At 53.6% G+C, this 12,368-nt stretch overlaps 5 protein-coding genes across 5 annotated transcripts; 3 read left to right on the top strand and 2 right to left on the bottom strand.

Moving 5' to 3' along the window:
- Positions 1-1,014: 1,014 nt before the first annotated feature.
- Positions 1,015-2,379, top strand: J4E84_004334 (uncharacterized protein; the record flags this gene model as incomplete). The annotated part of the gene is made up of 1 exon (XM_049386941.1): positions 1,015-2,379. One exon carries the CDS (start codon positions 1,015-1,017, stop codon positions 2,377-2,379), a length of 1,365 nt encoding a protein of 454 aa, XP_049245711.1.
- Positions 2,380-2,803: 424 nt separating this feature from the next.
- Positions 2,804-3,694, bottom strand: J4E84_004333 (uncharacterized protein; the record flags this gene model as incomplete). Its single annotated transcript, XM_049386940.1, has 1 exon — positions 2,804-3,694. One exon carries the CDS (start codon positions 3,692-3,694, stop codon positions 2,804-2,806), a length of 891 nt encoding a protein of 296 aa, XP_049245710.1.
- A 1,825-nt stretch (positions 3,695-5,519) lies between these two features.
- J4E84_004332 (uncharacterized protein) lies at positions 5,520-5,952 on the top strand (the record flags this gene model as incomplete). The annotated part of the gene is made up of 2 exons (XM_049386939.1): positions 5,520-5,581; positions 5,664-5,952. 2 exons carry the CDS (start codon positions 5,520-5,522, stop codon positions 5,950-5,952), a joined length of 351 nt encoding a protein of 116 aa, XP_049245709.1.
- A 931-nt stretch (positions 5,953-6,883) lies between these two features.
- J4E84_004331 (uncharacterized protein) lies at positions 6,884-8,933 on the bottom strand (the record flags this gene model as incomplete). The annotated part of the gene is made up of 2 exons (XM_049386938.1): positions 6,884-7,043; positions 7,096-8,933. The coding sequence occupies 2 exons, from the start codon at positions 8,931-8,933 to the stop codon at positions 6,884-6,886; spliced, it is 1,998 nt and encodes a 665-aa protein (XP_049245708.1).
- Positions 8,934-11,117: 2,184 nt separating this feature from the next.
- On the top strand, positions 11,118-12,021 carry J4E84_004330 (uncharacterized protein; the record flags this gene model as incomplete). Its single annotated transcript, XM_049386937.1, has 3 exons — positions 11,118-11,511; positions 11,601-11,930; positions 11,978-12,021. 3 exons carry the CDS (start codon positions 11,118-11,120, stop codon positions 12,019-12,021), a joined length of 768 nt encoding a protein of 255 aa, XP_049245707.1.
- Positions 12,022-12,368: the final 347 nt, after the last annotated feature.

Raw genomic sequence — 12,368 nt, 5'->3', positions numbered from 1 at the left:
CGGAAGGAAGAAAATCAGGCTGAATACCAGTCTAAATTTCACATCGTCTCCACAGTAGGTACATAGGCGAGCTTCTATTTCCAAGAAAACTGAAGGTACATGTGCATTGCATCAACGGCGAAGACGGCTTTTGCGGTCTGTTGAGCGAGAGGATTTGAAAACGGCTGCACAATGACATTGTATTTAGCTGCTCCAGCTAAAAGTGAGTACATCTACGATCGCTTAACTGCAGGCATGTGGCGTGGGTATCCGATTCCCCTGATCTCGCATGCAGCTCGCGGCAGTGCTGACTCGGCGCTAGAGCCTATTCTTACCAGGTGCGCTTAGCATATCATCGAGCATCAACGTGCAGGATCACACTTGTCTCCTTATGAATGAACAGACGGCTGGGCAGGATGGAAGGGATTGCAGTGTATAAGATGACGGGACGGGCGGAGGGCATTGTTGTGTGCACAGAACTTTCACTACCGCGCAGAAATGACCGCCTCTCCTCCTTCAGCCGCTTCGTCCCGTACTTTGTCTCTTCCCTTTACCAATACACTTGCAACCCTACGTCACTTGGTCCAATGCTGCCGAGGAAGCACGCAATCGCCACCCACTCGTAACACAAGTGATCAGTCAATGCGTCCAACGGTCCACGCAATTGAGCAGTCAGACGCATCACCTAACTTGCTCAAAGGCTCGCTCAACCAATCTCCTTCCAGCTCCTCTGTATCGAGCGTGTGCGAAGATGGGTACATCAACAAGAATCTCGCCATCACTCAAGTTACACCCATCGATTACCAACCCGAGACATCTCCAAAGGTATCTCAACAGCTACTCGATAGCGACGCGAAAGCCCACATACGCAGTCGCGGAGATACTCTCGATCCTTTGAGTCCTTCAGATCAGCCATGCAATCGATCAGCGCCGCTTCAAAAACATTCTCCTCCAACAGAATACATAGAGAACTATACAGCGCCACTGACGAAGCTCGCGGACGAGAAAGATATCGGCGTTGTGACAACAGTTACCATGACTTCACAATTATCGTCATCGATGCTCTCGAAGCCAGAGATCACTTTTCGACGTCGAGTGCGGGATGTCTGCCTCCATTGGTTCACAGCCTACCGGATACTCATCGGGCTCACCTTCGCTGTAAACATTGCGGTGCTCGCTGTCATGGTCAGAGGAAACCGTCACGACCATCTCGGCCTCTCTGGACCCCTGATTGCTGCCGCCGCCAATATCTTCGTCGCCATCTTCGTACGCCAAGAAGATCTTATCAATGTCTCCTTCTCCTTTGTAGCCAGAACGCCAGTAAGCATACCATTATGGCTCCGGAAGATAATCGCAGACTTCCACCACTACGGCGGACTGCATATCGGCTGCTCTATATCATCACTTCTATGGTACTGCTACTTTGTCTTCTTGGACACCAACCACTTCCTCGATCACTTCGGGCAGCGCATGGCTTCTGGTTGGATGTGGGCCGACATTATCACCTGCTACGCCTTCCTGACAGCCATCTTGTGCATCTGCGTACTAGCGCATCCACACCTGCGCGTAAAGTTTCATGACGCATTCGAAAAGACACATCGCTTTGGTGGATGGATAGCTTTGTTGGTACTGTGGCTCAACGCAGGTGTGTCCAGCCGCAACCCCGGCAGTCCACCGCTGTACGCAAACGCCGCCCTCTGGCTGCTAGCCGCCACAACTTTCCTCATAATCCTCCCATGGACGCGTATACGCCGAGTGCCGATAACTACCGAGCCCGTTTCTAGCCGCGAAATCAAGGTCACCTTCCCGTACAAAGACATGCCCTACACGTCCACCACGCGCTTCTCGCTAAGCCCCGTCCTCGAATGGCATGCCTTCGCCACCGTCCCGTGCTCGCCGTCCCCTGACAACCCTTTCGCATACATTGTCATCTCTCAAGCGGGTGACTGGACAAAGGCAATGATCAAATCTCCACCGACACACATCTGGCTGCGTAAACCCGCCGCCAAGAACTTTCTCTCTTTTGCTCCACTCTTCGACTCCATACTTCTCGTGGCTACGGGCGCAGGGATTGGCCCATTACTCTCACTCTTATGCTCACCCGCAATTGCGCGGATGCGCGAGCAGGGCAGACAGGTTAGGGTTATGTGGTGCGTGTACGATCCCGATGCGGCGCATTGGCAGTTCGTCCAGGATATCATCCGTAACGTCGACCCCGAGCCTAAGATATTCGACTCGCGCGAGGGGAGACCGGATCTAGCGTTCGAAGCTGAGTTTATGAAAGAGCAGTGTGGAATAGAAGCTGTGATGGTAGTAAGCAACCCGACAGTTACGAGGGAAATTGTTGAAGGGATCAAGGCAAAGGATGGTGCTGCATATGGCGCGGTGTTTGACTCTTAGACGCTATCGGTGGTTGGTTGTGGTGTGAGCATGGATATGCTCTGCTTTCTGAATCGATGGTTCTGTTGTGCTTTTCGGTTATGTTCACTTCGGCTTTGGCTTTGACCTTAGTCTAAGAGCAGGCTCTCCGGTCGCAGTAGAACAGTGATTACATTCTGTATTTGTATGAACACTTCCTGAATCGGGTTTGGAAGATGACCAAACATGCACATTGTCTGTAACGTCGTGCGACGGCTCTTTTCATTTGTAGTAAGACTGTTAAAAAATTCATTGTGTATCAATTCCACCATTGTCTCTCACGATGTCAAGGGCATAAGCAAATGAAGACTAAAAATTACAATTTAGAAGTACTACTACTATAGCTGCTACTAGGTATTAGAGCCGCCGTTACAAGTCACCAGTTCTCTCGATACAGTAACAGTCTTTACATGACCTCAACAACAGCGGGGCCAGCAATGATGGTGTCGTCAGTAGCGGCAGTGTTGCAGCTGGTGAGAACAACGTAGCTCTGGCCAGCAATGCCCTTCTCGGGGACGGTGACCTCGAAGCCACCCTCGACCATGGTAGCCTCAACGAAGACGGGGCCGGTAACGGTGATGAAAGCGGCGTAGACCTTGCCGTCGACCTTGTAGCCGGAGGTGGCGAGCATGACCTTGCTGCCAGCCTTGATCATCATGCTACCGTCAGAAGCGGAGGCAGCAAGAGTGGGGAACGCCTTGACGGGGAGAGGAGCGTTGGTCTCGGGGCAGGACTTGATGAACTGCGCAGCGAGGGTGTAGACCTCGTTGTAGCTCAAGGGGTTGTCGAAGGGAGCGGGGAAAGGCGAAGCACCGACGGTGTTGCGGATGTATGCCGAGTGGCGGGCCTCAACGGTGAGGATGGAGCCAGCGGCAGTGAGGTAGGTCTTGGACATGATGTCGGCGGCAGCACCGAGGTAGGCGCTGACACCAACGCCCTCGAGGACACTGGCAGTGGCAAGGAAGGACGCAACGTCCTTGTAGCCGAAGTCGTAGGTGCAGGCCTCGACGGGCTTGGCTCCGGCAGCGCTGAGCGCACCGGTCAAGAAGGAGACGTGGGTCTCCTCATCGGAAGAGATGGTCTTGATGCGGTTGTAGGCCTCCTCGGAGAAGTTGGCGGCCTTGAAGTCCTCGACGGTGAACTTGGCGAGGGCCTCGCGGTAGAAGGTGTCCTCGAGGTGCTCGAGAGTGAGCGCGTAGTTGAGGATAACACCGTCGGTTACACCATCAGCACGCTTGATGGGGGATGCGGTGGAGACAGCCGCAAGAGCAGCAATGGCAGCGATGGTAGACTTCATGGTGATGATGGAGTTGAGTGATTTAAACCGAGTAAATTGAGTGTGAGGAAAGACTGTAGATGCTCAGAGTAGTGAACTTGGTGAACTGTGAGATGCTTCTTTCAATCCAGCGGCACCAATCCTGTCTTATACCTCCCGTGTCCATTACTCCAGGCCTCTTTGTCTCCGCCTCAATCTCCCGTAACCACCTCCATCACAAAGCTTACTACCCCTCTTCCAGCGTTCGCCTGCACTACCTCATCATCTCATCTCCCAAAACCTATAAGCTAGGCACAATACATCCCGTAGACGGACATGCTTCCATCCGGCGCCAGTCGCGATTTCACAGCCCAAGCTGCCAGCACCCCCGATTAGTCTAACCTAAATGACTCCAACTAAGGCCGCCGTCAATCCCAAATCAGGCCGAGACCAACGATCCGTATTACCTGATCGAGCACTGCAGCAAGGGCTGTTAGTGTGGAATGCGTGAGAGTGAACAAGTTACAAGGGTCCAAGGGCGACGTTCCCCGCAGAAAATCGCGGTAAGTTGTTTAGTCATGTTTGTGTACCACGGAACCTTCACCATCCGGACTGACGCTAGTGCGGTTAAGCTCAGAAATGACGTCGCGCTACTGCAAAACCATACCAATGCCGGTCTAGCAGCGAGGTAATCTTCACCTTTTTAGTCAGGGGAGTAGGTTGTACAATTGTCATCTTTTGACTACATGTTTTGCGGAAGGTTTTTCTTCCTTCGCTCGCGGCGAGCGTGGCTTGGGTGAGATGCAGATCTACGTTGGATAGACAGGGGAGGTCGTGATGGTGCTATGGAAAGGTGAGCTTCCGAGGGGCAATGTCGGTGGGAATGACTTGGTGGACGGGATAGAGAGGTGGGTTGTTACGTGATGTAAGCTGTACAGATGAGCCCAATTGCTAGAGACGCTGCAAGCTGGATGCGCCTTCTGCTTTCGATGTCTTTTTTGGAATACGATCAATCCAAGAGTCGCTGATAGATCAGCTCAGTGTTCCAATAACGGCTCGTTCTCTGCGGAAATTCCTATCTGGAGATGTATCCAAGACCGTGACCCCGGAATCACCACCGTTGGTACAAACGCCTCCAATTACCGCGAACGGAACTTCCCACCTCCACATTCTTCCAGGCCGATTACCCTTGACTAGCCAGGTACAGACCATGCGTTGATCTAATATCTAGCCGCCCTCTGTCGACGGTAAAGTCTGTCTCCGTACTTTAGCCCGTTAGTGACACCTCGAGTCCAGATTAGTTTCGTCTAGCTGCCGCGATGTTTGTTGTCGCTGCGCCCTTGCTAACTTGTTTGCCTGCTGATCAACACACTCTTCGCGGGATATGTGACCGATGCAGCGGGAAATGGGCGCGGGAACGTGATCAACTGTTTTCTCGGAAGACGTTTGATCCGATCAGAGTTGAATTCATCGACCGGGTTTTCGGCTTGAGGGTTGCCACTTGTGTTTGGAATGGAGATAGACTAGTTGGTAAGCTGTGGATGTGACTGGTAGCTTGTTTGAAGAACGGACGAGGCCGTATGCGGAGTATTGGTTGGTGTACGCCAGTGATAACTGCCGCGTTTCGATATGTCCTTAGGTCGCAATTGAAATTAAGAAAACTAGGGAGGTGAACTGTGCGCGTGCTCGAAGGCGATAGGTAACGGGATGAAGTACAAAGAAGGGTGTCGAAGGTCGTTCCTTTTCAGGTTCCTTTCGCTTCTCCCTCGCTTTCCTCAGAGTTGACATATATTCATATCACCAGTCCTTCCCGATCGAATCAAAAAGCTCAAACGTCTCCCACCTTCAACACCACATCACCTACACAATGAAGTTCTCCACCTCTTTCGTCGGCGCTGCCGTCTTGCTTGCCAGCACTGTCTCTGCTGCGTAAGTCAATCTTCATCCCTACCACTCCTACCTTTATCCCCACTGCCCAATCTAAGCTCACTCAAACTAACACTCCTGATAGCGAAGCCCCAGCCGTTACAACCACCCTGACCGCCAAGGCCGGCTGCCCCTCCGCCGCACCCGCCGATGTTATGGTCACGCGCTCAGCCGTTGCCGTACCATCTTGCGCCGCCGGCGCCAACGAGACCAAGCCCAGCATCGTCACTATGCCTGGCTACGGAACAGGCATGATGGGTAGCGCCACAGGTACAGGAATGATGCCGGAATTCACTGGTGCGGCGTCGGCGAACATGATTAGCGGTGTTGTCGTTGGTGTGTTCGGTGGTTTGGCTGCTGCGCTCATGGTCTAAAGTTCTTGCGAGGGTGGATCTTGACGTGGATGTTGGCGATGTGGGATGGAGTTGAAGAGACGTTTGGTGCTCCAGTGTCTGGTGCATAGACATGGAGGTTGTAAGAGCTGTGTTTTCTAGTCAATACCTTTTCGAAGAGATGGGGGAGAAGATAGTATGTAATGCTAATAGTGGTTGGGAGAATGTACAATGAGTTCTTGGCTGGAAACGTTGCCGTTGTCATGCATGAAGCACGTAGGTTTACTGAGTTGCCATGATCCTCGCTCTATGGATTATCTTTCCCATTGCCTGTACATGCGAGTGACGGGCATGTAGTAATCATCCCCGGTGGGTCCAGCTGACGCCATCCGCCATACCCACATGAACGTATACCCGCCGTGGAGCAAACTTTGACGCAATTCCATGACGCGGCCCGGTCACGTAAATTCGACAGACTTGAAAGCCAAAAGGATACATCTCTTACATTTATATTCCCGTACATGCCCTATCTACAATGCTCTTCACATATTTTCATCTCCGTAACCTACAAAGCGCGGAGGAAGAAGCAGCACAAGACCTTCAGACCTTGACAAATCCACACACACAATAGCCAGCCGGTTTCATCACATCCCGGTAATCGTATATATACACAAGTAGAGGGCTCCTTCCCTCCTGAGATTATCCAATGTAAAGTACCTAACATGTCTCGATATAGGCTCATCCAGACGAATCCACTCCCAGAACACTGGTGTGGCATTCAAGCCCGCAAAAGGAGGGAGCAAAAGAAAAAAGGGTACAACTGCGCCCCGAGTATACAATTCGCGGAAAGAGATCGATGGAGCGGTCGGAAAGAGTCGCCGCGATGATGCCGAAGATGAAGAACGCCCGCCAACGCCATGCCGTCATGCAAGAACTCGTATGAGAAGGGATGCTATACGCGCTCGTAACGTATCTAGTTGTCGTACGTCGAGGGTAACGATTTGCCGCCGCAATCGGGGATCTTAAGCCCGGGCTTCAGTTTGCGGTTGACGTCCATGAGACCCCACTTGTCTTCCCACTCTTTGCCTTTTTCGTTATACTGGATCTTCCATGGCTCGTCAAAGGCTGAGAACCTGGGGATGCATTAGCGACAGTCTATCGAGGCTGGATCACAGGGAGACTTACCAAAAGTACTCTGTCCCGTTAGTTAGACTTGGGCAAACCCAGTCTTCCATGAATTGGTTCATCTCGTCAATACCGGCAACAGAGCCTCCGGCGCAAGTGTCAGCCGCACCACAGTCGGTGCCGCCTCCAGATGGCCAGCCAACCTCGGCGATTACCTGGTGGATGTCGTTCTGGGTTGCGGTCAATGACACGTCGTGGGTTTGCCAGAAGTTCCAGGTCCAGGCAGCTGCCTCTTTGACGTCGACACCGGCAAAGAAGGGGTGAACGTTTGACATGACAATGTCAACCTTGGTAGCCATGTCGCCAGTCCAGTTGTCACCCAAATCAGCCATTGCGACAGGCAGCTGGCAGCTGTGGTCCGAGATGTTCTTGCGGAAGTCGGAAATATGTCCCAGCAGCTCGGTCTCAGACAGGTCCTTGCGGTAAAGCACCTCGTTACCAATGATGATACCCTTGAAGTAGTCGCAGCCATAGTCATCGAGAATGTCCCATGTTTGGGAAATCTGTCGCTCCGTTGTAGTGTCGTTCTTGTCGAGCCATACACCAAGCCAGATCTTCATGGTGTCCTTGATCTCCAGTTGGTTGATGGCGTGGATAAGCATCTGTGTTTGGTTGCAGTCGGTTCCGTACAGGCGGACTGAGTTGGTCAGTTGCGACATGACGGCCAAGTCTCGGGTGATGTTGTTCTGCGATGGTCCGACGTGGAGACAGTCTGGGTACTGTGTGTTCAGAGGAGTGTAGTCCATGCCGGGAAACACCTTATGCAAATCGGCGTTGTTCATCAAAGCCTTGATCTCGGAAGAGTCCTTGCCGAGGTCCTCCTTGTTGTCTTTGGCGATGTCGTCAGCAGATTGAGCAGACTTAGCAGCGCCGTCCTTTGCACCGCCACCCTTTCCGACAGTAGCACCGAGGACACCGCCCAGAATTGCACCTGCGAGGATGAGGGTGATGATGGCAATGGCGATCCACATGCGCTTCTTCCTCTTCTTCAAGTCGTCTTCTGCTTTCCAACTTGCAACCTTTTCTGGGACAAGCTCTCCACTTCCGTTGACCATGGGCACGGCGTCGTACTTGGTACCGTCGCGTGAGGCAGCAAAAGCACCAGCGCCTGCTGCGGCAGCAACGCCTCCGTTGTTTATCGATGACCCTGGCGAGCCATTGCGACTGCTGCCGTCCCGCGAGCCACCGAATGGCACGAAAGAGCGTCGCTTGTTTTGTGGAGAGTTGTGGTCTGGGCCCATTCCCCAGTCGTCATCGTTGTCGACATCGAGCGGGTTGATCTGGCCCATCTGCGGCGCGAGGTTCTGGGCGGACGAAGAGTAGCGGTTGTAGGGCGTGTCGGCGTAGGGGACGCCGCTGTGTGGGGAGTGTGGCATGCTGTACATGGAGCTGTCACTCGAGTACATGCCGCCGACGAGTGGTGCGCCGGAACCGTAGGAGCGTTGCGAGTACATTGGGCGTGGAACCATGGGCTGGTCGTGACCATTGGGGTCATTGAAGGGTGATGACTGCGAGTTCCTGTTGGGGACGCCCATGGGCCGTCCTGGGCCAGCCATGCCTCGTGCAGCGTGGAGGCCGCTCTCGCGTGGGTGGGAGCCAGCGACGCCGCTGGCGATGCCGTTGATGCCGCCGCCCGGAGCCGTCTCGCCCATGTTGTCTGAGCCGGGGGTGACGCCTGGGGTCGAGTAGTCGGAGTAGTTGTTGGGGTCGGTATACTGGCGCTGGGCGTGGAGGCCTACGGGAGTGCGATGGGCTGGCGGAGGCGGCGGATTGTCGTCGGACGGGAGGGCGTCGTGCTGCTGTCCTAATGGCCAGGCCTGGGGTTGCTGGAAAGCCATTGTGAGTGCTTGTTCGAGGTTTTGCTACACACCTCGCGTGCAGAGGCGAAAACAACCTGCGCGGGCAACGCTTGGTGGAGGTAGCGGACGGCGGCGCGCCGCTCTGCGGATCGAATGGAGGCGGACTATCGCTGGGCCTGGCTAGTGTTTGCGGCGCGGAACACGGTTGGCTGGGTGGTTTGTTCTTCACGGCGTGGGACCTCGCAGGGATCCGGGCAGAACGAGCGGAAAAGATAATGCAGAGGCAGCGTTTCGCAGAGGCGCAGGCGCGGTCGCAGTGGTGGAGAGAAAGTCGGAGTCGTCGAGTGGCCGAGATGATGCAGGTGTGTTAGGCGGGTAACACGGCGCTGGCACGACAGAGGCTGACGGCTGCGACTGCGCGATGCGCTAGCCCGCTAATTCACCCAGGAAACCACCACGGAACCCACTGTGACGTCTCCGCCAATGCACCAGCCCCAAACACACTCAACAGGTTTTGCGACAAGATAACGCCTATACCGACTGCCCGCCTTTTCCCCCCGACAATGGCCCTTCTGGCGTCCACGCCGGCCTCGTCCATATCACGATCTCCCTCGTGCCTGCCTCTTCCTGCGCTGTGTTCCCTCGCGCCTGCCTGTGCGCCCAATGCAGGCAAGAGCGATATGCCCTCAACCAGAACAAGCAGTTGCAGTGAGGCCTTGGCGCAGCCGCGGGAAGCCCCATCCACAACGGCAAGTGCTAGGGTGGAGCCAGAGGCAATTTCCCATATCAGTTGCACCTTTCACGTTTATTGCCGCGAAGCCTGTCTGGTATCCTCCCTTTAATCCCCTGCTCATCCTGCACGCCTTGCATCTCGTCTGCTGTCGACTCCGCTGCCTGCAACTGTCATGGACGTCCTGTCCGCGTTCCTTCCACGTTCTATTCCTAGCTCCTCGTGTCAGCCGCTACCGCAAACGGCTCCACCGTGGAATCTGGAGCGACCTACTTTAACCCATTTAGTCTGCATTCAACACTGCATAGCCTCAAAGTCGCCTTCGTCTTTTCAACTTTTTCACTTATTCCCACCTGCTCATTCGAAGTCGTGTCTCAGCCTGGGCATGCGCGACATCCAACGCCCTTGTAGCGATCTGACCGCCGTGGTGAAACACAAACACCAGATCAAGATCGCCATCGGTCCCCGGCTGATAAGACATGTTGTGCTCACAACTCGCTCCTACCCCGCGCCATTGAGCGAATCTAATCCCACCGTGCGTTCGGCGCCGCGTCAGCGTCAAGTCATCCTACCAGACTTTAGCAGCCTCGACCTCTCTGGCTCGACTGTCAACACGCGCAGCCTCCCAGCCTCCCGTCTGCTGCATACCTCATGTACCACGTCACGTCTCTGCAGTCACAGTATTGGCCTGCATGCACCACGCCGCGCAATACATCTTAGCACGTTCTCATGTCTATGTTAACCAAATATCACCGACTGCAGCAAGCCAAGCTTCAATGGTAAGCCGGATCATGTTTCACATCGCCCACACAGGCAACTAGGGCGATTCACCCCGATAAATTTAACGTCGGTCCACGACTTTTCGCGTTCAAAGTCTGAATTCGATAATTGCGAACGCAGATTTCCATCATCTGTTTGACCTGCATGTGCGAGAAGATCGCCAGGCTTCTATTCCTCGGTCCAGAGATCAGGGTAGTGTTCGCGCTCTATCCTGTTATTATCAGTTCGTCTGCGATTCCCGCATTGTCTTTTACAGCTCGTACAAGCATAGTTGAGTATGCTATGGTGTGAGGAGTTGGCCCGATGATCAATTTCTACTCACGAACGTGTCTATGTAACGGCATGGACATGGCACAAATACTACCTTATACGTGAACAGCTTCAAATAGCCAATACTCCTCAGGGTTGGAGCAAGGCAAACTACATGTCTCGGCGCAATCAACCTCCGATTGTATCTACACGGCACGTTATTATTGGAAGGCACCTGTGAGAATGGACGCCTCGTCGAGTCTAAGCCTAGAAGGTGTATCGCTTGGCGCATGATTTTCCTAATTCAGACCTCTCCATCATCAAAACGAGGACATGCCTTGATGATAAAACGGGAAGAGGAATATCGAGCAACGTTTGTGTATATATATTTCTCTCCTTGCAACTCAGCCAAGTTCTTCATCTCAAGTTCCTAGATATTCCATTTTCGAGTATTTTCTGAAGCAATGCCACCCCAATCAACAATCCGCACCACCATCGCCAACCTGACCACCGGCCCCCCTCTCGTCATCGCTATCATGGGCGGAACCTCAGGTATCGGATCCTACATCGCCAAAGCCTTCGCCTCCGTTTACCGCAATTCGACATCTAAACTACGCGTCTACGTTATCGGTCGCAACGCCTCACGCGCAGAAGCTCTGCTTGCAGAAGTGCGCTCCACAAGCCCAGGCTCAGAATGGCGATTCATACAAGCCCATGACCTGGCGCTGATGAGCGATGTCGACACCATATGTGCGCAAATCAAGAAGTATGAAGAAGAGCAGCCATTGAACGGGGGAGCACCGCGGATAGATATGCTATACATGACCCAAGCAGAGTCACCACTCGCACCATCACAGCGTAAGTCTTTTCTATCTGCATTCGCTTCCAGCAAGAAGTGAGCCATGATAAACACCTTCCACATCACCCGAGCTGACCAAGCCCACCAGCAACAAAAGAAGGCCTCGACACCCAAGTCTCCCTCCTATACTACTCCCGCATCCGCTTCATCCTCACCCTAACACCCCTCCTTCTGCGCTCTCAGAACCCCACTGGCGCCCACGTCATCTCCGTCTTCGCAGGCACAATCGAAGACTCCATCTCTCCATCTGCACTACCTATCGGCCCACCTTCGCCAGAAAAGCACAGCGTTACATCTGTTCGCACGCACGTCGCTTTCATGAAGACCTTCACATTCGAGGCCCTGGCTGAGGAACACGCTGGCAAGATTGCTTTTGTACATATTTATCCGGGGTTGGTTGACGGTCCAACATTTCTTAGTAAGGTGAACCCTCTTTGGTTTCGCGTGCTGTGGCGCGTGGCTAAGGTGTTGATGGCGTGGTACATGACGAGTCCAAGGGTGTGTGGTGAGGTCATGGTGTTTCTGGGTATGGGCAGGTATCCTGCGAGGGGCGTAAATGTGAAAGGGAAGACGGTGGCTGATGTGGCGTTTAGTAGTACACGGGAGAGGGGAGGAGGTGCATATGCGGTGGGTCAGAGGGGTGATGAGAAAAAGCAAGTTAGTTATGCCAAGCTGAGGCAGAGTGACACGAGAGACAGGGTTTGGAAACATACCATGGGTGTGTTGGGGAGTGTTCCGGGGTTGAGTGAGTAAGTTGTGAGGAGGAGTGGGGCTTGTATATGACGAAACGTCATCCATGCATTATTTGGAAAAGAAACGTGGGGATATCAGACTGATAGATGAATTTTGTTTTTCC

Source organism: Alternaria hordeiaustralica (genome assembly GCF_023758085.1).
Source record: "Alternaria hordeiaustralica strain BMP 2776 chromosome Unknown scaffold_6, whole genome shotgun sequence".
In the NCBI taxonomy this organism is placed as follows: Eukaryota; Fungi; Ascomycota; class Dothideomycetes; order Pleosporales; family Pleosporaceae; genus Alternaria; species Alternaria hordeiaustralica.
Note: the sequence above shows the minus strand (reverse complement) of the source record. Positions and strands in the feature narration are given on the sequence as shown.